The 24383-nt window shown below is 38.9% G+C and overlaps 1 protein-coding gene across 6 annotated transcripts in view; it reads right to left on the bottom strand.

The window, feature by feature from the left end:
* camta1b (calmodulin binding transcription activator 1b) overlaps window positions 1-24383 on the bottom strand; it is a 268279-nt gene that overhangs the window by 98254 nt on the left and 145642 nt on the right. For all 6 annotated transcript variants that reach the window (XM_084100190.1, XM_084100192.1, XM_084100191.1 and 3 more), the window contains one exon: window positions 4890-5025. In XM_084100190.1, coding sequence (XP_083956316.1) covers window positions 4890-5025 — 136 coding nt within the window. The remainder of the gene's footprint in view (window positions 1-4889; window positions 5026-24383) is intronic.

Below are 24383 nucleotides of genomic sequence, written 5' to 3' on the forward strand. Positions count from 1 at the left end.
AGCCTTGATTTATTCCTGTTGGTTTAATCTGCGAGTCTCCAGGCGAATGGAACAACTTGCACGACGGATGCACATCTGTTACATCTTCAGTCTTATGGTATTCGGGTGGGGGTGTATGTGTGTGTCTATACGCACAACAGATGTGTATGTACATTTAATCATAATGCGCACAACAGAGTCTTTATTTGCCAGACGACTTGGGCCGGTGGAATTGGTTTTCACGACAATACACACGCTACCTGTCAAAGCAAGACAAACTAAACTAAACTACATAATAGGCTTAAATATCACAACTGATGAAAAAACAAAAGCAAATGGCACAAAGCAAATCGGATTAAATAGAGCTATGGGTAGAACAGTTTGCCTCACTGCAGGAAAATTCCTCGAGACTGTGATACTAAAATATTCTTTCCCTCTGCAAATAACAAGTCGGTTCCTCACGGGTGAATCTCACAAAAAACAAACACAAGTCTGGGGCGTACTTCAGCACAACATAAAAATAAAGCAATAAATAAGTAATTATATGAAAAGAACCGTTTTTGGACTGACATTTTTAGGTTGAAGTTTTGATTGTGTTCTATGTAATTCATATTCTCAATGTGAAAACTTTTAATTTTCATTACAATTTAAATACATATATGTTTAAAATAATACATTTAAAAAATGCATTGTGGTAAAATTACCCAAAAAAAGGTTAAAAAATAGGCTTCAATTTCATTAAAGCTCTTTGGTCTCTCTCTCTCTCTCTCACACACACTCACACACACACGTTGGGTTTCCATGTTTTATGGGGACATACGGCGTAATATTTTTTTGTACTGTAAAAACTGTATATTCTATCTCCTTACACTAACCCTACCCCTAAAACTATCCTTCACAGAAAACTATATGCTATTTTAGATTTTCAAAAAACATTATTCTGTATGATTTATAAATGTAGGGGACATTTGGTCCCCATAATGTAGGGAATACCAGGACCACACACACACACACACACACACACACACACACACACACACACACACACGTTTTATGGGGACTTTCCATAGACATAATGATTTTTATACTGTACAAACTGTATATTCTGTTCCCTTACACTAACCCTATCCCTAAACCTACCCATCACAGAAAACTTTCTGCAATTTTACATTTTCAAAAAAACATCACTTAGTATGATTTATAAGCCGTTTTCCTCATGGGGACCAAAAAATGTCCCCACACGAACAAGGATTTCGGATATTGCCATCCTTATGGGGACATTTTGTCCCCATAATGTAGGGTTTACCAGGACCCCCCCCCCCCTACACACACACTGATCCCATCCCCACTGGTTTCATTCGCAGCTCCATCATCATAGTTTCTTAGTGAAACTACCTAACTACTGCAATTATCCTCTCTGTCGCTGTGACTACCGCTCCCATGGCTACTGCCACCATCGCTAGGTAACCAGGGACTCTGGTGGATGCTGGTAAATGGCTTAGTTCTTTATCAGAGCTAACAGAGCGAGTGGAGGGATGGAGAGAGTGTTTTAATGTGTGTTTGGTGTCTAGAGGGCAGGAATGGCTTATGATGGAGAGCTCAGGGGCAGGTTTCTGTGCCTTTATAAGTGCTCTGGTGAACTGTTTCCCAACACTGCTGTTCAAGTACCTACTGTATGTTGTAAGTATGAGGTCAGAATTAGAAGTGGTAAGATAAAATGACGCAAATAATAAAAAGATAAAAAGAGATCTTCTAATGAACTATTGTATTTTTTTTTAACCTATTTGTAAAAAAAAAAAAAAGCCTATAAAAAAGTAATTTACTCATAAACCTTCAAACAAGTGACTCCTGTGAGCCGGTTCTGTAATTGAATCAGTGAATCTTTTTTTACTGATTCATTAAAAATAAACAGCTCATATACTAAGAATAATTTGTTTGTACACATACATAAAAAAAATACTCTTCTGCTGATTATTTTAATGAATCAGTAAATCCTTTTGACTCATTCAATAAAAGAACCAGCTCATAAGAATAATTGGTTCATACAAATGTCTTTTGTGAGCTGGTTCTATTAATGAACTTTTGACTGGTTCAGTAGAAGAACCAGCTCATTAAGATCATTTGTTCTGAATTCTGCATGCTAAACTGATGGATGACAGTGTGAATGATGTATGCAGAAATTAGCCAATCATAACAGCAGACATCCCACCTCTCCCGGAAGTATCCCGCATATTGATAGCGGCTCCCTGATGCCCGCAAATTATATACAATATCCCAGAAAACAAGAAAGCGAGTGAGAGTGAAGCCCTGTTTCCACCTGTAATGAGATGTGTTTTTGATGATCCGATCACGAATGCTCAGCTAAGATGCATTACCGCTTATCATGCGCTTCCAATGCATCTTCTGTTACCACTTGCATTCGGATTTCGTTGAGACCCTCCCCTTTAATTTCGACACAATCTACAGTACATTACTTTCACTTTGGGCACACAAATACTATTAAATGAATTAACCCATGTTACGCAGCTTATATTAATATTATATAATATAATATAGAATAATAATACATTTTTGCAGGGTGGGATGTCTGTAATAGGGGTCTTATAGTTTTAAAGGGAGTGTAGTAAAAACATGTTGTTTAAATCCAAGGGTCAGAGAAAGGGTGTAAAATGGATGTACAAAGCTATATTATGATTATTTTTGTCTAAGGAAAAAAGGAAAACATGCTACAAAATGAATAATATTTCCCATTTAAAAACTGCAGAGATGCCCTGCAGAGCCTTTTCATTTGAACTCTCTCTCTGTCTCTGTCTCTGTCTCTCTCTCTCTCTCTCTCTCTCTCAAAAGCCTTTGGGCATTTGTGTCATTGCTGCAGCCCAAAATCCCCATGAGTGTCTCGTAGAGACAAAATAAAACACATTTGAATCTGATTTAAGTCCTAATGTACGCTAATGTATCCTACTTCGCTTGATTGGATCCAGAAATAAGAAATGTGCTTATTGGTCGAACACACACACAAACGGCCTGAAATATGTGTATCCCAATATAATGTAAAATGCAAATTTCCAAAAGGATGAATCTCTGGAAATAGTTCTGTTCTAGGATTTTACACCCTAATACATATAATTACACAGCCAGCAAACTGGAAAACAAACCAAAAGACTCGCCACCATTGCCCTTTCAGCCCGGCGCAGGTGAAACCGTCATCAGTCAGAATGTCGTTGTTCATTCAGACCTGCCGTCCCTCCAGACAAAAACATCTTGTATGATTATTGATTCAACATCAGCTGTCCACCCATTTTCTACCCTGTTTTCAACATGTCAAACAAATTTGGAGGAATGATCCGCATTGAAAAATGGCCCGAGGGATGTTCTATAGCAGAGTCTGCGATCGCCACCACACATAATGCTTTTCATAGACGGACAAATACACATTTCATGCCTGTCATGTTTCCGGAGCTTGTGTTGAATCGTGTTAAACGTTTAAATAATTACATTTGCCTGGAAATTGCGTTTTAAAGAGATAGTTCGCCCAATAGAACATTCTTTTACTCATCTCCTTAAATCTTTGGAATGACATGAGTGTATTTTCACGCTGCTCTTTTCAAAATAACAAAAGCATACAGTGACCAGGGGCATTCAAGCTCAAAAACAGACAAAAAGTTACCATAAAAGAAGTCCATACAATTTGTTTAGAATTATTCATTATAAGAACCAGTCAATAAGAGTAATTTTTTTGTACAATCATTCAAACAAGAGACTCCTGTGTGCTGGTTCTCTTAATGAATCAGTGACTCGTTTTTCATGTGTATTTTAGAAGCATTACATGTGCCTGGAAAATACATTTTAAAGGGAATGTTCACTTAAAATGAACATTCTGTTATGTTTATTCACCCTTATGTCGTTCCAAACATTTAATGCAACATTAATTACAAAGTCGACCAGGCCAACATTTACACATATTCAAGCTTGGCATGTTAAGACAAAGATCATTGGTTCTTGCATGTCATAATGATTTGGGACGACTTCAGAAGATTTGAATATAGCGCACAACTGTATGGACCAGTTATGTGATGCTTTAATTGTCCAGTGTTTTTAGTTTGATATCTGCAGTACCCATTAACTCTAGCTTTATAGAAAAGAACAAAACCGACATTCAGCTAAACATTTCATTTTGTGTTTCACAGTCACAGTGGTTAATAAACAATGACAGAATTGTAATATTTGGACGATCCATCCCTTTAAAAGGCTACACATGTCTTCACAATGTCTATCAGCAATGTTTATGCGTTAACCGTTGCCTCCGTCTCATAAAGCTGAGTAAGATCAGTGCGCGCGGCTCAGGTGAACGACTCGTGTAGGTAGAGCATCAGAGGAGACGCGCGGCTGCACTCATCCGTAGGTTCGTTCTATCACCGCGCTAAATCGGCAATGTGCTGACATTTCTCTTCATTAGAGGCAGTGAGCGGGAACGCGGGGACCGGAGACATGCTTCATTACGGTTCTTCATTTAAAGGGGCCATGCCTGAGCTGACACATTAGAGTCATCCACACTGGGACGGCCAGCGGTGCGAGGGGAGGGCTGTTTTCAAGAGGGCTTCAGATCTTAGAAAGGTCATGTAAAATGGACAAACACACACAAACACATCCTCGCTCAAGCAAGATCAATGATTAAACCATGAAATTAGCCAGACAAAAAATAACAGATGGCAGTTTTCTCTTCAATGTTTGGGAAACCAGTTCGAAACAATCATATTTCCAATCTATTTGGTGACACCAATGCCAGATGCACACAAATCCTCCAAATCTGACATATAAACAGGGTCAGTCACATAGTTTGATTGTGCACTGGTGAGGTTTCCCGCTGTGGAGAGATCGTATCACGTTTCTAATAGCGAACAGCCTCTCACCTCGACTCCCTGCACTTTGAGCTTCATGTGATCCTCCCGCGTGGTTTTCCCATCTTTCCTCTTCTTCCAGCAGTAGCCATCTTTTCTGTACTTCACCTTCTTCCTGTTGTAGAGGATCATAGACCCATTCTGTGGCCTGAGACAGAGAAAAAGAGAGAGTTTTAATGACACTGCCACAGAATAAGAGGGATTGAAAGGCTCTGAGGGATAAACACATGTGTACTATTATATAATGTAGTCGAAATTTAGAAACTGCTTTGTAAACCAAAAACATGAAGTATACAAAAGAGAAAAAAACTAAATGAAATTATGTTTTTGAAAGACTGAGAAAGAAAGACACTAAGGGCCAGGTTTACTAAACAGGGTAAATTAGCATGAAAGCACAATTCCATAAAAGTGCCGATGGGAGTGGAAAGTTCTGCTCGTGATCTACTGACGACACGCAAAATAAAGAGCACAGACGCAGTCAGATCATTTCCATAAATACCAACACAATCTACCAAGAGCAGCACAAATTAGCATCTGGTTTAAGACATGCTTTTTTTTGGGTGCAAATACCAGTAAATTGACTAGCGTAAACCTAAAAGTAAATCCAGGGCTGAAAAACACTGATTGATCGATATTATGTATGAGGGATATACATTTCGGTAAGTTGTACTGTATCTTTCAACATACTACATGTTCATTCAAGTTTATTATAACTAGTAGAGATGATCGGTTCACGTGCCGCTTGAACTGAGGCATTACAGCGATCTGTCACGTCACATTTACAAGTGTCCTCTTTGCTTCGTGATTTTTCTCTGCGTGAGAAAATGGATGTGTGTGAAAAGTGTCAATTGCGTGAGTCTCACGCTGAATGCGTGAGAGTTGGCAGCCCTGATCACCTTGCATAATTCATTTCAATACTCTCCTCCTATAAATGTTGCGTCTGAAAGGGAAACTCCTACAAATGCATGTGCAATAAGACCAGCCGCAAAAATAACCCTGTCCACGCCTTTTAAGTGCTAATACTGACAGAATGTTTTTAATGCCAAAACAGGGTGAATCAGGAATCAAAATTACTGTTAGTGTATTTTTTTCAAAATTACTGTTAGTGAATCAGGAATCAAAATGAGTTTTATTACTAAAACAATAATAACAAAAACAAATAGAAATGCGCTTGAAATTCTATACATAAATATGTATAATAATAAAATAATACAGAATAATATGTTGCGTTTTCATGTTTTATGGGGACTTTCCATAGACGTAATGATTTTTATACTGTACAAACTGTATATTCTATCCCCTAACGCTAAACCTACCCATCACAGAAAACTTTCTGCATTTTTACGTTTTCAAAAAAACATCACTTAGTATGATTTATTAGCTGTTTTCCTCATGGTTTAGTAGCACAGGTAATATGATGCAATCTGAAATAAAAGCACACAGCATTCAGAGTATACCAACCTCCTTCAGTTTATATACTCATGGAAGGATTTCCCCCAAAATTATTCATAATTCCACCAATAATAAAACACTTTAACACACCAATGACTTGAGCCTCTATCGCTCAGAGCTGATGTGTGGAACGAACAGCTCATTATTATCATAACCGTATCAGAGATGGAGTAAAACACGTTAGCTTGACAGAGTGCTTTCCAGACCGCAGCGGTGCAGGATTAATATCACATTGAGGGCCTTTATGTGGCCCGTCCGTTCCCATTTATACTGGAGGTTTATTGCCAGCTCTGCATTTGTAGAGAATTCCTCTCTGGCCACTTCTTGGTTTGACACAGAAACAATCGGTCTTGGGACTGTATTTAAAGGGAATTGCTTTGATGACTCTTTAAACGTTGTGTTATATGCATTGGCTGGTTCTGCTCATTTTTCACCGGTGACGAACAATGCCATGGGAACGCTTCTTGAGTGTTGTTTGCCAAAACCAATGAAGAAGGATGAAGTGCCCTGCCAGAACGTGCCATGCTGTTTATGGGAGAGATGCTTTTGTTCTTTGGTCTGTAGTTAGTTTTGGGATTTTTTTTCTCTCTCCATAAAATAATAACACAGAAACAGCAAATCAGAATAAGTAACATACAAAACTGCATTTCCTATTCAGGCACTAAGGGTCAACAGATATGGAACATTTGTGATATATAGCATATAAGAACACAAACAAAAAGAAAGAAAATAAATAAGAAACTTACTCAAGTACTGAGTAATACTAATTAACTACATTTAGGCAACTTAATATAGAGTTACAGTTATAGTCAGGGTTTGGTTTAGGGTTAGTTACTTGTAATTATGCATAATTTACTGTTATTACTATAGTAAGAACAGATAGTAACGTGTAATTAAGTCACCTAAAAATAAAGTGTCACTGATTTTTTTTGTTTGTATTGTGACATTTTCAGTGAAGCCTCAATTTATTCCCAAATTCCCATTACCATAAATATACAATATGAAAACAATTACTTAATTAATGATAATTAAAATAAATGAATAAATAAAAACATTGAAAAAACAAAATGTGAAATTGTGCAAAAATGCAAAAAGGTCCCAAAAATGTTTTTCCTTTTCTTTAAATAAATATATAATTGCTTTTTTTTCTTTTGATTTTGTTGTGAAATATGACCTGCAAATGTTTTCATGAGATCCCTCCTTACAGTGAGCGAGAATAATTTCTCTTAGAAGTGGAAATTCAAAGAAACATGTTTCCCCATTAAGACAAAGGTGAGCATTTTGTATCGAACGCTTCTCAGAATGCTTAATATTTTAACAGGACTATTTATCGTGAGTGCGTTCAAGCCATTTGCGCGGCTCCTTTTCCTCGGGACCTTTGGGTAAGCCATTTTCTTTTTTAATTGAAGGCAGTTTGTTCCAGAAAAAAATGAAGCACTTTAGCAGGGGAATGCGAGGTGGGCCCGGAGCAGATTTGCGAAAAGCAGCCAGAACAAGAGTCTCTCTCCTTCTCTGTGTGTACTTAGGCGATCCAATTAATCTTATCAGAATTATACATATTTATACATGGAGAGCAGGGCAAAAGGAACGCGAACTGTTCCGTTATCACATTTGGATGACAGGACGCCTCTTCTGTTTCAGAGACTTAATGTACCAGACAGAAATGGAAAATATAGGCAGGGAAGGAATGTTCTTAAAGGGATGTGGTTGGGAATACTGTCTTATTCAAAGGGCGGTTTATGTTTGATTAAAAATAGGCAGTCGATACAACCGTGTAGGACTTCAGCAGAGCTTTAGATATGTGTATAATGAATAATAAATGGGATTGTAATGCTTTAGAACGTATTCATAATAAATCAAATCTGTAGTAGTCGCACTTGAGTGCCGACATGCTTTAGAAGGATATTATAATGCAATCGTGGAATAACTTTACGGGCCACCCTAATTCATAGCAGGTGTATTTTTTTTTAAAGACACCAATTATAAAACAATATCAAAGGGCGAAATTGCAAAGCTACACATACAGACACTGCATTCTGGCAATGTGTTAGATTTTCCTCATAGCAACCTATGGGAAACGTTCAGGATAGTTAGAAATTCTCTTCTCGCCACAGGTTTCTAAATTATTCATTTTTACTCAGTTCATTTTACACATAAATAAGGCGTCTGTGCTGTGGTGGTGAGAGAGCTTTCCGATGAAGGTCGTATATACCCGAAAGACACTGTGGAACTAGCGACATAATTACAACGGTAAAAGAGAGAAGCAAGACACAACACTTCAGTTATGAATAAGCCAAATTCAGAATGTTCGCAGATTTGCGCAAGTGATCTCCTGAGAAAACAAAGATTATATACAGATGAAAACATGCAGATATTGATGCCGTGTTTCAGCAGTTAGAGCAAATATCTTAAAGGGTTATTTCACCCAAAAATGAAAATTCTGTCATCATTTACTACCCTCATGTAGTTCCAAACCCGTAAGACTTTCAATCATCTTCGGAACACAAATGAAGATCTTTTTGATGAAATCTGAGAGCTTTCTGTCCCTCCATTGACAGCTACGCAACTACCACTTTGACGCTTCAAAAAGTTCATAAAGAGGTCGTAAAACTAATCCATATGAATTGAGCGGTTTAGTCCAAATTTTCTGAAGAGACTCGATCACTTTATATGATGAACAGATTTAATTTAGACTTTTATTTACATATAACCATTGATCAGTGAACATAAACAGAAGCTCAACCGAGCCAGAAGCTTGCTGAAGCTCAAACGTGCTGCGTAACACCAGAATCAACCTCATTGGTTCTTGCACGTCAAGCGAACATACTTAAGCTTGAGTTGATGAATGTTTATGTGAATAAAAACCTAAATTCAATCTGTTCATCATATAAAACGATCGAGTCTCTTCAGAAAATTTTGACTAAACTGCTCAATTCATATGGATTAGTTTTACGATCTCTTTATAAACTTTTTGAAGCGTCAAAGTGGTAGTTGCGTTGCTGTCAATGGAGGGACAGAAATCTCTCAGATTTCATCAAAAAGATCTTCATTTGTGTTCTGAAGACGAATGAAAGTCTTACGGGTTTGGAACGAAATAAGGGTGAGTAAGTGATGACAGAATTTTCATTTTTGGGTGAACTAACCCTTTAAGTCTTGGCAATCATGAATAAAAAATGATTGCCCCCCCACCCACCACCACACTAGAAATGAAGTGCCATGTTAAACGCATAGCACTGTGGGACAGATTTTGAACATTAAATATGCTCTGTTGTATATTCCACATTTTGGCAAATGTAGTAGGTCCATGTATACTGTATGTACAAACATATACTACAGAAATAGTCCAAGCACTTTAGTGCTAGTATGAATAGTACTATTTTTGTTTTATTTATTGGCCTTTTAACTAGATTTGGCCATGCATGGAATAGCATACTACCAAATGAACAAGGCCAAATAAAGGTCCATAAATAAAAAAAATAAGTGTAACTGTTGCAGACACACACATACACAAAAGAGACCCAAATCAAGCCTTATCTAAACATCAAAACGCTTGACTCGACCATCAGGGCCTGTTAACAGACAGCAGCTCCTGGTGTGTGTACAGTCACGCTGGCATTTAGCCACCTAAAGGACTGGTATTCCATATGGCGCAGGAGCTGATCTGTTTATCCTTGCAGGAGTCCTGCCTCCTTCCGCCTGTTTTCATATCTCCTCACCTTGCCTGTTGATTTAATAAGCGATAACAGAGGTGGCAGGCGGTAACAAATCACCCCCCTTGTATTTTTCCACCTGCCCACCTCTCAATGTCAGCAATCACACTCATCAATCAATCACCTCATTACAATGGTGACAGGACTGCGCCACACACCGAACGCCAAAACACATGTGGACGAGCACATGCGCTGTCGGAGTGCTGCTATCGGATGGCCTCTAATATAATTGTGGGTCTGATTGAACAGAATTTGATTTCTGCTGTCTGAGGGGGTGTTGAGGGTTTTACTGGAGACAAGATTCCATCAGTGTTCAAGCGTCTTATCGAAATGCGGTGCTAATCGCAGCGGTTTTGAAACTGAACATTTGCGTTTACAATTTTTATTGCTGAATTTGAATTGAGCTAACAAACAGGCAAAGCACTTTGGATTTTAATGTAAAGAAGTACATCACACATTTAATAAATTAACTCTTTTGGACCAGGGTAGAAGAACACTTAATTTCCCAGAATGCATCACCTGCACTGTCAGAAATAGGGGTACAGTAGGAGTCAATTTCTGTCCCCCAAGGTACAATCTACACTAACGTACCCCCCATAGGGCTTATTATTGGACCTCAAGGTACATATATACCTTTTTGAGGGTCAAAAAGCATTAAAAGGTGCCTTTATGTACCGTTTCTTTTAAAGGTTAAGGTACAATATTGTACCCTTGAGGTATACAGCCCAAGTGACAAGCCATTGTACCCCTAAAGGTACAATTATGTACTTTATTTTCTGAGAGTGTGTGTTAAATTCCAGTTCAACTTGTACTTACTATGTAATAAAATTAAATTGTGCATAATTACATGCAACTTACCCTAAACCAAACCCTAACCCTAACTAAATACTAAGTACATGTTGTTAATTACTATTACTTAGTACTTAAATGTATAATTACACTGTAACAAGAGCACCTTAAAATAAAGTGTAACCCATAATTACCCCGATTTTAGCATCTCTTCATTGGTTACCAGTCAGCTATCGGATTGTTTTCAAGGCCCTACTATTCATTTTTTTAAGTTTTAACTGCTCTAGCACCCTCATATCAATCAGATCTTGCTATTCTACACATGCCAGTAAAGAATTTGAGACCTGCTGATAAACTTCTACTTCAGGTATGACGGTCCCGACTGAAGCGAAAAGGTGATCGTGCCTTTTCGATAGCCAGACCCAGATTATGAAATAACCTATATCGCTTCCCATCCGTTCTGGCCCTAATCTGAATGCTTTTAAATAGCTTTGAAGAAGCACTTTTACATCTTGGCTGTTGAGTCTGATCCCGGAGAGAACTTAATTTTGGTCTTTTGTGTAGTCCTGTTTTAATGTGTCATGTTTGGTTTCATGCTTGTATTATCCAGCACTTTGAGCTGCACTTGTTGTAGCAGAAATGTGTTAAAAAAATAAAACTCAAAATAAACTCAAACACTCAATTGAATTTTGCACAATTGTGTGATGGTCAACATAAAATGATATTCACATTCTCCTTCCCTAATGTGATGTGATCTATCCTCATTTGATATCATTGCTGTAACATTTACTTAATTAATGTTAACCAACAAAAAAATACTGTTTTAGCTACAGGAAAAGACTAGATTATGTATTGCAATTATGAATTGTGCCCAGTAAGATCAGGAATTAGAGCACATATGCTCAATTTTAAATGTCATGTTGACTGTAAACTTACATCTGGAACCAAGAACAATTCATAGCACTGCGTCACACTGTATAGTCTCCACTATGTCCTATCGCAGTTTTGGACATGAGTTTGATCCTATTTTCATGCTTAGCATTACAGAACGCTGATCACATGAACCTTGAGCTTCATCCGGTTTGGTTCCTCTGTCTTGGTCTGGCTAAAACAGACGGGGATAAGGACAGTGATGGGTGCAGGGTTTCGTCTACGTCAGATTGCCTCCAAACAAGAAAACTGATGTCCCTACATGGCTTATCGAAACAGCGGACCCCGAGGATGGCTTGAAAGGGTATAAATAAAGGCCTGTCTGTCTTCACCAGCCCACAAGTGGATTAGAAATTGGGTGTTTGTTTGTAAGTCTGGCGGGGCTGGTGGGATAAGGAGAGGGTCGAGTCTGTTGCCTTATCTCCAAAAAGCAGAGAGCACTAGGCTGCCCGGGATCAATAAGGCGACCACAGGCAACAAGCTCTAACCTTAAAATGCACAGCGCCCCCAGACCGAGCAACCCCAGCGTGCATTTGGTCAGGGTGATTTTTCCAAAGGGCATGGAAAGGCCACAGCATTCATGGCTGAATAATTGCATACAGGAGTTGCTGCATAGGATGAGCTTCCCGATCGTCTCGTTTTCAGGCTTTCCCTCTGGGGGTTGGAGGTTATCAATGGTAGTGGCATTTGGAGCTGTGGTGTGAACAGTAATGGAAAGACGCCGCTAAGTTTCGGCCCTCGGGGAAAATCGCATTGAGGCTTCAGCATTGTGTTAACTGGATGAGTGTGAAAAGGGTAAAGCCACGGAAGCTATTAAACCTAATTAAATCATTACCAGAAACATTACGCCGCTTATGTTAGAGATGTTTTTAAACTGTTTTCTTTGCCCTCGGGTCCCAACATACTCTATTTATGCCCCCACCCCCCACCCAAAGAAAAAAACACACGCCCAACAGTGAGGTAAACAAGATTTGCATTTACAGAAGGAAACAGCAGTGCTTGCATGGCAGCAAAATAAGCATGTTAAAGTTAAGGCCGCATTAGAGCTGCTTTATTGTTGACACCAGGGATGTGCAAAATTCAGAACTGGCTCGCTAGCAATTCATGAGTGTGAATTTTAATTGGCCACGACACACAGGAAGATGAATTTGAATTTGAATGAGAGAAATAAGAATTTATCTAGATAAAGTCAAGACAAGACAAACAGACAGACAGATAGACAGATAGATAGATAGATAGATAGATAGATAGATAGATAGATAGATAGATAGATAGATAGATAGACAAGATACATCACACAGTTCACAAAAATCTCACACAGTTGACACTGGCATTGTTGAAAAAAATAAAGAGACACAAGACACCTAGAACATTGTCACAATCTGACCACACAAACCTGCACAGGACCAAGAGATAGGAGAAAGAGTGAGTAAGACACATGGTGTGTTTTCCTGCATGTTATCTGCTGTGGAAGGGACAGTATGCGGTGGGCTTCTACACGAGGTTAATTAAGTTATTGAAGTGCAGGACTCCTCATGAATATATCAGCATGGAGGCTGTGGACTATCTTGTCAGGGGCCTGGGCTGCAACCTGTCCGTGATTCCACACACACACACGCTTTCTTGTACATCTATCTTTATGAGGACATTCATTGACACAATGCAATCTCTAGCCGCTTACCCTAACCTTACACATCACAACTAAGTGCCTAACCCGAACCCTTACCCTAAACCGACCCTTAACCTAATTATAACCTTATCCCTAAAACCAAGTCTTGACCCTCAAACAGGCCTTTAAAGGGGTCTCAGAAAGTCAGGACTGGCCAAAAAGTCCACACTTTACTCTTTGTCCTCACTCCAATGGTCTAAAATTCAAACTGGTCCTCACAAAGATAGTTGTACAAGTACACACACACACACACACACACACACACACACACACACACACACACACACACACACACACGACGCTTCACCCCCTCCTCATCTCTCAGCCAGCTCCACACCCACAGGGAGTCAAAATCATTTTCACCAGACCGCAGGGTATTACAAAAAGGCAGCGTGGGAAGCACGGCGACGGCGTCTTTGAAAAGGAGCAGATCTCCGCTCTGTTGTTATAGAGGCAGTTTCCTCACGGTGTCCTGACGAAGTTGTGTCCTTGCACTGTGATGCGCAAATAACGAAGAGGAACGTGCCTTCAAAAATCAATCAAAATCAACACATGCTTCAAAGCAGCTCGATCAAGTGCTTCCCTGCTGAACCACTGCATTAGGGCTGGGAGACACTGCCTGAAACAATAAGCTGTTTTTGATTATAGTTTCTATCACAGTTGCCAAATGCAACCAAATTATAGGAAATAGGCCTTACAATCACTGTACTTTTAGAGAGGAAAACAAAAACTGGAACTGACCATTCTCTAACCCCCTTCTATCTTAGTTACTGTTGCTAACTCTGTCAAACTTTCAGTTATTTGTTTACTGGTAAAAAACAGAGAGAAGCGATCAGAATGAGTGAATTATCTTAGCGAATTATTAAATAAAAATCTTGATTGACAGTGCAGTTGTATCTAGAATTTTCTAGTTGCTTTAAAGGTGTCCAGTTTGTCATGCCTTAGAATCAGAGCAAACAAAACAAAACAAAACAAAACAAAAAAACAAAACATGATTTACTTAAGTTTGTACTTAAATGTATTCTAAATTTATGAAAAAAATTAGAAGTAACTATACCACAAGTACAATGAATAAATATAAATAAATACAAATAGCATGCTTTCAGTGTCCTTAAACCTTAGAAACAAGTACATTTGTTAGCAAATTTAATAAATTAAATAAGTGACTCCACAAAAGTATTAAAGGTGCTCTAACGATGTCACACGTTTTTTTTAGGCCATTTTTTGTCACATATAGCAAACATCTCACTATCCGCTAGCTGCCTGTCCCCTGAACACAATGTAAAAAAACGTGATCTCTGTAGACAGTCCAGTCTCCACAAACGGCAAGAAAAACAAACTGGCCCAACCTGGACCACGAAACATAACAAACAGTGTTCCAGCCAATAACCGACAAGAATGATTTGGGGGTGGGGGTTGGGGGGTTAGTGCGCGTGCACATGAAGGGGGGTGTGGGGAGTAGAGGAGAGAGAAGCATGAAGAGCGAAGTTAGCGAGAGGAGAGATGTCCTAGACAATGACAAGGGAGGGTCGAGCTTGCCTCCGTTTTGTTTGACAATACTTTGAACGTCAACAAGAAGTGACGTCACCCAACATCGCTTAGAGCACCTTTAATTATTTTTGAGGTCTGAAAACAGTTTCTTATTCTCTAAGCTTATATAAAACGTCCTTATATTTTCATTACATTTTGAATCACTTTTCTGCAAAAATGTTGTATATTCCTATATACTCCTATAGTATAGTATATTAATTATATATATATTATATTCCTATAGTATTACTATATACCGTGTATAATTTGCTTATTTTGCCCGCATTTATACTGCATTATCTGTCAGTAATCCCCCCCCCCATCCTATCATTTATATGACGTTTCTCAAGACTTGATGGTGCCAACTTGATATAGCTATTTATCTAGCTCTGACCCTTTTTAAACCGGGTCTAAATAAAGTACAGTACACTCACTGCTGGTTAGCACGCCTTCGCCTTGTCTCTGTCCATTCTCATTCCCGTCTCATCTCAGTCTCACACCTCTGTAATTTCATATCCATCATTAAAAGGCTGTGGGATAGCAAGGCTCCGCCGGTGGGCCCGGCTATAAAAAGCATTCCACAGACGAGTACCTTGCCTTCCATTTCCATCTCTGTTGTAAATTGCCAATTTCTGTAGGCTTGACAACATTGTTCTCCCGACAAAGAGTGAGGTGAAGACAGCAGCTTATTAACCTAGACTCAGATGCGCCCACTGTTCAGGTTAATAACCGCAAAGCGAAGCGTCCGTGGCCTGTGGGGAGGGAGCGTGCTGAGAGACCGCCGCTGAAGATCATGCGAGAGACAGGCGCTAGAGCAAGAGAGCTGATTGCAGGAAGATTAGATTCATCTTTTCAAATGATATGAGAGGCGTTGGATGTATTTTTTTTTTAGGTTTCATCCCTCTCAGCTCTCTCTCTCTCTCTCTCTCTCTCTTCACGGCCATGTTTCCGTGTGTCTATGTTGTGACATGCAGCTCGTACAGTGGCCTCAAAATGTGTTCGGACACTTAAAATCAACACAAAACAGCATTCGCAGAGCATTTAATTTCCATTATGTGATGCATTTCAGTAAAAAGATAAGGTTGGGATTTTATTTTATGCATCAGAAAGGGATTGAATTGTGAAAAATGGGCATTATATACAAGAATGGAGCCAGACCAAGGCCAGTAATGCCAGGAGAAATCTAAATAAATGACATTCAGACATTTTTAAGTGTGACTTAAGCGTCCAAATACTATTGGGGCCTCTGTATGTACTTTCCACTCTTCTTCATAATACTCTTTTAATATTCTTTCTGTCCATCCTCTTGACGCTGATGGTTCTCCACTGAGAGGAGCAGAAATAAAAGGAAAAAAGACAGAGAGAAAAAGAGAAAGAGAGAGAGGAGGGTGTGCGCTGTGGCTTTAGTCATTCTAGTGTCTCATATTGTTCCCATCAATAAACTGGAATGGATCGGCTCTCCTTTATCCATGTGGAGACGTGGTGGGCAGGACTGTTCTGTCACTGCAGCCCATTGACCCATTCTGTACATCCTACACTAGACACACACATACACACACACCTCATATGACGCACACCAGCATCTGGGAACTGATGCTGACCCGACTCGAACAGTCAAGGAGAAATACTCAAGAAAATAACAGACAGAAAGGGGCAAAACAAAAAGAGAGAGGAAAGGACAGAAATGACAAATACTGAATCAACAAATATTTACAGGGTTTCTGCAGGTTTTATGAAGGTACATTTAAGACTTTTTAAGGACCTTTTTAAGACCAAGTAAAGAAAACTTAAGGAATAAATTGAAGAGAACACAATACGTTAATATGTTCTCTAAATGTAAATATTATTAATGTATTTATGCAAAGCTTCTTTACGATTTAATTGATTGCTTTGTTTCGGGCTACTGTGCATCTAACGGCTCAACTTAAAATTCTTGATTGAATGACTGCAACATAAAATGTTAAGAAATATATGCAAACAATAGGTGAAATCTCTCTCAACTAGAGGGTCACAACACAAAACTGACTCTGCACAAACTCTGCAATATGTCTGTCACTTTGTAGAAGCCAATCAAATTAGTCATGCCAACATGGACGGGTGAAGCGACATGCACTCAAAAACCACGAACAAAATATACAAGATAAAAAAAAACAGACTACACTGAATACAGCTTAACTTGTAGTGAGGATAAACAGTGGACTGCAGACCACAGTACGTTTTGGAAAATTGCTGTAATAATGATTCATATTTAATAATATATTAATACATTTCCTTTTTTTTTTGCAATATCAATGCAATAAAAATGTTGGTTTTGTGTTTGTTTGCTGCTTTATATCTAGTGTAAAATTTGCTTCCCGAAGCCTGAGAACCACTGATTTACGCAAGCTATTCTGCCTGAATACATTGTTTCCTGAACGTATTAAGATATTAAATGTGAAAATAATTACAAAATATCAGTTAAACCAATTATACCCTAGAAGCGATAGTGTCTGCATACTCAGAAATGACTGGACAAAAATCACTGTGCATTTGTGAAACGGGACCATCAGATGAACAGCTGACGGGATAAACAAGAGCTTTAGGGTGACATGTGTCTCTAAGACGGAGCACATCCAAACAAATCTCTTCTATCCCGAAACAAATCCCTCCGATACAACAATGATACATATTTCTCATAAGCTACAACCAGCTGTCAAGTGAAACTCTGGACATTACTACTGCTTTTCCTTAGGCAAATTGATAGACAATCGCAATTTAGCACTGGAAATCTGGCATCTGAAGTTTGCCGCAGCTGTCAACACACAAACCTTTTCCTTAAGGTTTATCTAGATTTAACAAAGTTTGACGAGCACTTCATGAATAGTTTAGAGAGCGCTGTGCTGGAGCTGTAGAAAAGGCTGACGCAGCAAGACAACGAGAGCTACACCAATGAATGAGGTACATACGGATCCACCATTTATCAGAGACCAGCAAGATAAATAGTGCTCTCAGTCGAAGAGAGAGAAAGAGGGAGATAGATACTTCCTCTTTGTCCAGTTGCTCATTTTGGGAGACTCTGACTTATAAATACTGCAGTAGTCGAGGGCTGGATCATCTGCTCTCGCCTCATTCCAAACCCTCACCACAGATACCAGCAGAGACATGCATATCAATGAGCGCTGCATCATCCCAGCAGTCACTCATGGTTCACATGCTTTTGACCCCTATTTCCTGGATTCCTCTCCCCAGTCGGTGGGTGGCCACTTTCAGAGAGCTTTCCTCTCCTCAACCCCCTCAATACTCACCTAGTCTCTCATTCTGATGATTCTAGCCAAGAGAGTTGACTTGACTTAAACAGAAAGAGACAGATATTTAAAGTGTTTGTTTTTGTGCAGTTTAGAATGAAGTTCATTTGAATTATGGTGCGGCATCTAGCTAAACATTTGTATAAAAATGTGGACGAAATCTTTCTGTCCAGCCAAAAGCATTTCTGATTATTTAACTGATAGATAGCAAAGATGATACATACACACACTTATGTTTGTTTTGCTATACTTGTAAGGACCTCCATAGACGTAATGGTTTTATACTATACAAACTGTATATTCTCTCCCCATTACACTAACCCTACCCATCACACAAAACTTTTCTGTTTAATCTTTTCTGATCTGTTTAATATTTATAAAATAATATTAAAATTAAGGGCAACAATTAATCACGATTAATCACATCCAAAATAAACGTTTGTGTTTACACAATACATGTGTGTGTACACACATGCATGTATATATTAAAAAAAATGTTTTATTTATATATAATATATTTATATATAATATAAATGATGTATAAATATATATATACAGCATATACATGCACATATTTCTTAAATATATACATGCATGTGTGTGTATTTATATATACTAAATAATTATACACAGTACACACACATATATTATGTAAACTCAAACTTTTATTTTGGATGCCCAGCACTAATTAAAATATATAAAATAAATAAAAACCAGTGCCTCATACTCCTCATAGGAATATGCGTGGTCGTCAGTCGGTCAGATGTAGGTGGTCCACGAGGTCACCTGCAACAGTCTGACACTTAACTTTCACACTACCACCAGAACTATAACTTGCCGTACCTACACGTCATAAATCAAGAATGAAATTGTGTGCAGGTGTGCACCACAGGTGGGGGAGCAGTTCCGGCGTCGAGAGCGCCACGTGGGGTCTCTCCGGCGGGGGACGCGGCCAAATCCGCTGAATGTCTCATTGCGTTTACAGCTGTCACAGCCACACAGCTGGGTGAGACACAAGCCCAAAGACAAGAGGCTCTTTCACTGGAGGCAGTACTTCAACTTTCCCTCTCTTTGTCTCTCAGCTCTTCTTCTATGAAAGAGTGTGTGTGTCGCCCGGGGCAATAAAGTACCTTTTTCGGTCCCGCCGTGTCAGATTTACGCCCCTCATTAAGCCAACGACACCTTCCACCGGTGTCAGCCCATCAGAATGGCACGGTGCCCGTCTCATAGGGGGCGACAAGCTATTAAGATTACGCCTCATTAGTGAAGATGAGGCGGCTGTTGATGAAAACCACAAAAAAGGTTGCGAGACACGCAGACGCTCAGCTGGCTTTGTCCAAACAAACAGCGTGTTCTGAACGACTCTCCTCTAGACGTAGCAATAATTTGTTTGTGACTTCCGGACACCTGTTACCCACAATTCAAAGGCTATTTGTGTCTCAGGCGATAATGGGGAATCCCGTAGAGACGGAGGCAGATTCTGGAGTGTGTGTCTGCCGTCAGAAACATGCCTACATCTCACACACCTGGTGGAGACACACACACACACCTGCATCGTTCGGTATAGATGCTGCCACTGTCTAGCTCTGCTAAACTTCTGCATTTGCCCTTGAGAAAGTTGTTTGCATCAGTGGAGTTTCATGTGTGTGTGTGTGTGTTTGTGTGTTCGAGGGGTGTGTCTGAATACTGTGAGTGAAATTTTTTCAAATAAACTCATTAGCATGGCTAGATGAGGTTGAAGACGAGCAGAATAAGGAAGTGACCATAATATGTTTGTGTGTGTCTTTACTGCTCTGTTTATGAGATGGAGAGTTAATGCAGAAGCTGAGGGATATAGGGATATCAGAATAGTATACTTATTATAAACTACAGATATAATAAGAGTAGTATGTATACTATGAACAGTACTACACAAACTAAGTAAATAAAAAGAAAAGTGCAGTATTCTGAAGAGGTGCTCACTGTGCACAACTTTACCTTCCACTTCAGTGTGACAAATGTTTGAGTAAAAAAAAACCAGAGAAAAACATTTAACATGAGTTGACACCAAGTGCAGAATACTACTGTCTGAAATATTTATTGATGCATAAATACTTTACATACTGTGGACAGCTGTAAACCAATCAACCAACCAACCAACCAATCAATCAACCATTCAATCAATCAACCAATCAATCAATCATTCAGTCAACCAATCAATCAACCATTCAATCAACCAATCATTCAGTCAACCAATCAATCAACCAACCACTCATTCAATCATTCATTCATTCAACCAACCAACCAACCAACCAACCAACCAACCAACCAATCAATCAATCAATCAATCAATCAATCAATCAATCAATCAATCAATCAATCAATCAATCAATCAATCAATCAATCAAACCAATCAACCAATCAATCAACCAATCAATCACACAGAAAGTCAGAATTTTCTTTATCCTACTAAAGAGCAATCACATCACTTGAAGCCAGACAAACTTGGAAACTCTGGCAAAATCAAAAACCTAGGAATGTGTATAGTGATTAACTACTAGCCAGCTACTATTTTGCTATTTTTACTATTTGTACCAGATTGCTTCACTAGCTTTAACACAATCTACTCCTCCAGTACTAAGTTCACTGACTTCTTGCCCCCCCTCTCTCTGCGGATTTGAGATGTGATTGGTTATTCTCAGTGTGCACAAACCCTTTGCACGTTTGCTGGTGGAATATGTTTGCGCTCTATGATTGAGTATTATAAAGCAGAGCAGTAGGGGTGTCATTTATTATTAGGCACTGGAATGCACGCAGAACAACCCCGGGCGTGAGAATACCTGGGGATTTGTCTAATGCAAGTGTGCCTTTACCTGCGGACGGGATTATCTCTGCGGCAGGTGAGTGGATTCAGATTTACCCATTATGCTTACTGTCAGTGACAGAGGCTTTGATTGGATGGGAAGGGTTGGCGTTCGCGTCCTACTGTGAGATAAAGTTCAGTCCGTGTCAGGAATAGATTCCTGCATATGAATTTAATTAATGGGCCTTACATATGCAAATATATATTATATATATATATATATATTACAGTTATTTGATCAAAAATACATTAAAAACAGTAATATATTTTAAAAAAACATCACATATTTTAAAATGTAATGTGATGGCAAACCTTGGCAAAGCTGAATTTTCAAAAGCCATTATCCCTGTCTTCCATGTCACATGATTCTTCAGAAATAATTTCTTATTATTATCATCAATGTTAAAAAAAGGTTTAAAAAAAGTATATATATATATATATATATATATACACACATATACTACAAGGTGGTCAAATCTATTATAACAAAATGAGAAAGGTAAATAATTTATATTTTTGGGCGAATTATTTCTTTAAGTTGACTTAAATGTTTGCATCATAAATTCATGATGTTTTTCTTTTAGAATTTTTTAGAACAGTTTTCAATACTGTACCTTTAAGACTTTTATAGTAGCCTATATGTAAATGTGAAGGTAATTCAGTGAAGTTTAAACAGTTAAGAACATCTCTTGTGGAGATCCATCTTCCTTTCCTCAGGATCTCAATGAGTTAAGGAGAGAAGGAGAAAGGAAACTTTCTGGCAAACTTTCTCTGCTGTCGTCCATTGAAGCTGGATGTGATTCAGAAACATCTCTCTCTCTCTCTCTCTCTCTCTCTCCCTCCCTCTCTCTCTCTCTCTCTCTCTCTCTCTCTCTGAACACATTTCTATTCCACCTGTGTGAGGTCTCGCAGATAGAGTCACAGAAGCAGAAACCATTGTAATTACTCTTTAATTTATTGACTAATGGCCACAGCCTCCCCTGACAGCAGCAATTGTTCTAATGTCCTGGCCAGCACGACACTGCTCAAGTCCTCTTTGGGCAGCGCAACTAAAATAATTTATCATTACAAGCACATTAAATTGAAACATATAGACCATAACTGTTGTAATTTATATTATTTTGTCTGTGTGTTTTTCATTCTCTGGTTTTTCTCCTGGCCAAAAAGTGTCTGATTGCTCACCCAGGTGGAGCTGAACTCACCCGGACGCCCCTGGCTTCAGTGCGGGTGACACGGATGAATGCTGCTCGAGAATTTACAGGAATTTAAGGACGTGCCAAAATGTGTCTGGAAGGCTGCACTGCATTGATATTTCTCAAACAGTCTAATTTTCTTCATCCACACAATTAATTCCATAATTGCGTTTCATAATTAATGAATTTCCATCCTCTCTCTGCCACTTGGAACTGAAGAGCCTGTTTTCACCTGTATGTTGTGTTGAGCTAAGCGCCAAAACTACAGTCTTAATCTTTCTCCTATACTGTTTCTGGAGATACTTTCCGTTGTAGGTGTGCTAATATTGTGCCAGATTTGCTAGGTGTAAGCCAAATCAATTTTTAAACTTTATAAACTTTACTTACTAAGTAACTTCTGCCATCATTTACTCAGCCTTGTGCCAATCCAAACCTTTATGAATTTATTTTCTCCATGGAATATAAAAATATACACTACCGCTCAAAAGTTTGGGATGAGTTTGTTTTTGTTTTTGAAGAAGAAATTGATACTTTTATTCAGCAAAGATGCATTAAATTGATCAAAAGAAACTAAACAAATTTATAGTCTTACAAAAGATTTCTATTTCAAATAAATGCAGTTCAAATCCTGAAGGATAATGTGACTGAAGACTGGAGTAATGATGCTGGAAATTCAGCTTTGATCTGGAATAAATGGCATTCTGAAGATTTTTTTTTTAATTTGCAATATTTCATAATATTACTCTTTTTATCAAATTATTGCAGCCTTGATGAGCATAAGAGACTTCTTTGAAAAACTACAAAATCTTAAAGATCTCAAACCAATTCCAGCATATTTGGCCATAAATGGCACGTTTGTGTGAAGTTATGAATGTGAACTTAAAAATGTTTAACTTTTAAAAGCATGTCTTCTGTCACACCTGCCTTCTGTTCCATTCTGTTGCATCTTGCTGATTTTGAATTGTGTGCAAACAGCATTCAAAATCTAAACGACTGCAATGATACAACCTTGCAAAGCACTGCTGTCTTCTACAAGAAATGCATTCTACCAATCGCTTTCAGAACAGGCCAAGTTCACAAAACACCATGTACAGGTTAATCATTTCGAACATATGCATATGACTTTTCTTTATCACGCTGTGAGCCGGTGGAAATTAAAGGCAGCTTTAGCGATAACAGCCCGCTGTGTTTGGAGACACGTCGTCTATCCACGGCGCGTGTAAATCAAGGACGAGTTCATTCGGAACAAGACAAACAATTCTCACCATCCCCGCTCCTCTCACTCTTTTACAGGCGTTCTATATCCCTCAGCTTCTGTCTTTTTTCGCTCTCTGCCCCCCGATTTGTGGAGCTGATCGATAGAGTGATGCAGACGTTGCTGCTGAGGATGACAGAAGTGGCTCGTCCCCAGAGAGGAACAATAAGGACGAGCGCATCCCCCACCCAGACTGTTTGCCGGAGCTACAAATACACCAAACATTATTTCAACACGATTCTATCTGCGTTTGTGCGATATCGGGTGTGTGTTCGGATGAGAAACGTGGGCAATATGCACATAAACACAACCCTAAAGAAGAAAAGAAAGATGCGACGGCTTTGTGCGCAATAATTCAAATCGCTGAACGTCGCCACATGCTGCTGATACGTCCCGTCCTAAAAAGATACTGCTGCAGAATAAAACAGCTAGGAAAACTAAGTCTTTGAATGCACTTTGAAAAGCACTTTCAAGCTACATAAAGTTTAGCATGAGCTCTACAGCTGCCAAGCCTCAAGGTTTTTCGCTATGCTGAAACTTCGACTGGAGCATAAGAGATGTAAAGAGTGAGATAGAAAGAAAGAAGAGGGGTTGAGACTGAAACAAATTGACAAAAAGGGCTGTGAAAGTTGAAGAGAGACTGAGTTCAGGTCTGGTCATCTAAGAAAGACACATCTAGCACTCCATCGTACTTTAGGCTCACTATTTATTTCCCAATCTTCAGGTCAAACTCATTGTGCCCTTGTGCAATGCTTCATGTTCACTGCAGGGGGCAGCCAGACACTGAATCTCCGTCCCAGCATCCCCTTCATAAGCATCTGATACTGCTCAATGCTAGCCACAACTATAAAG

This window comes from Abramis brama (genome assembly GCF_963993115.1).
Source record: "Abramis brama genome assembly, chromosome: 23".
Classification (NCBI taxonomy): Eukaryota; Metazoa; Chordata; class Actinopteri; order Cypriniformes; family Leuciscidae; genus Abramis; species Abramis brama.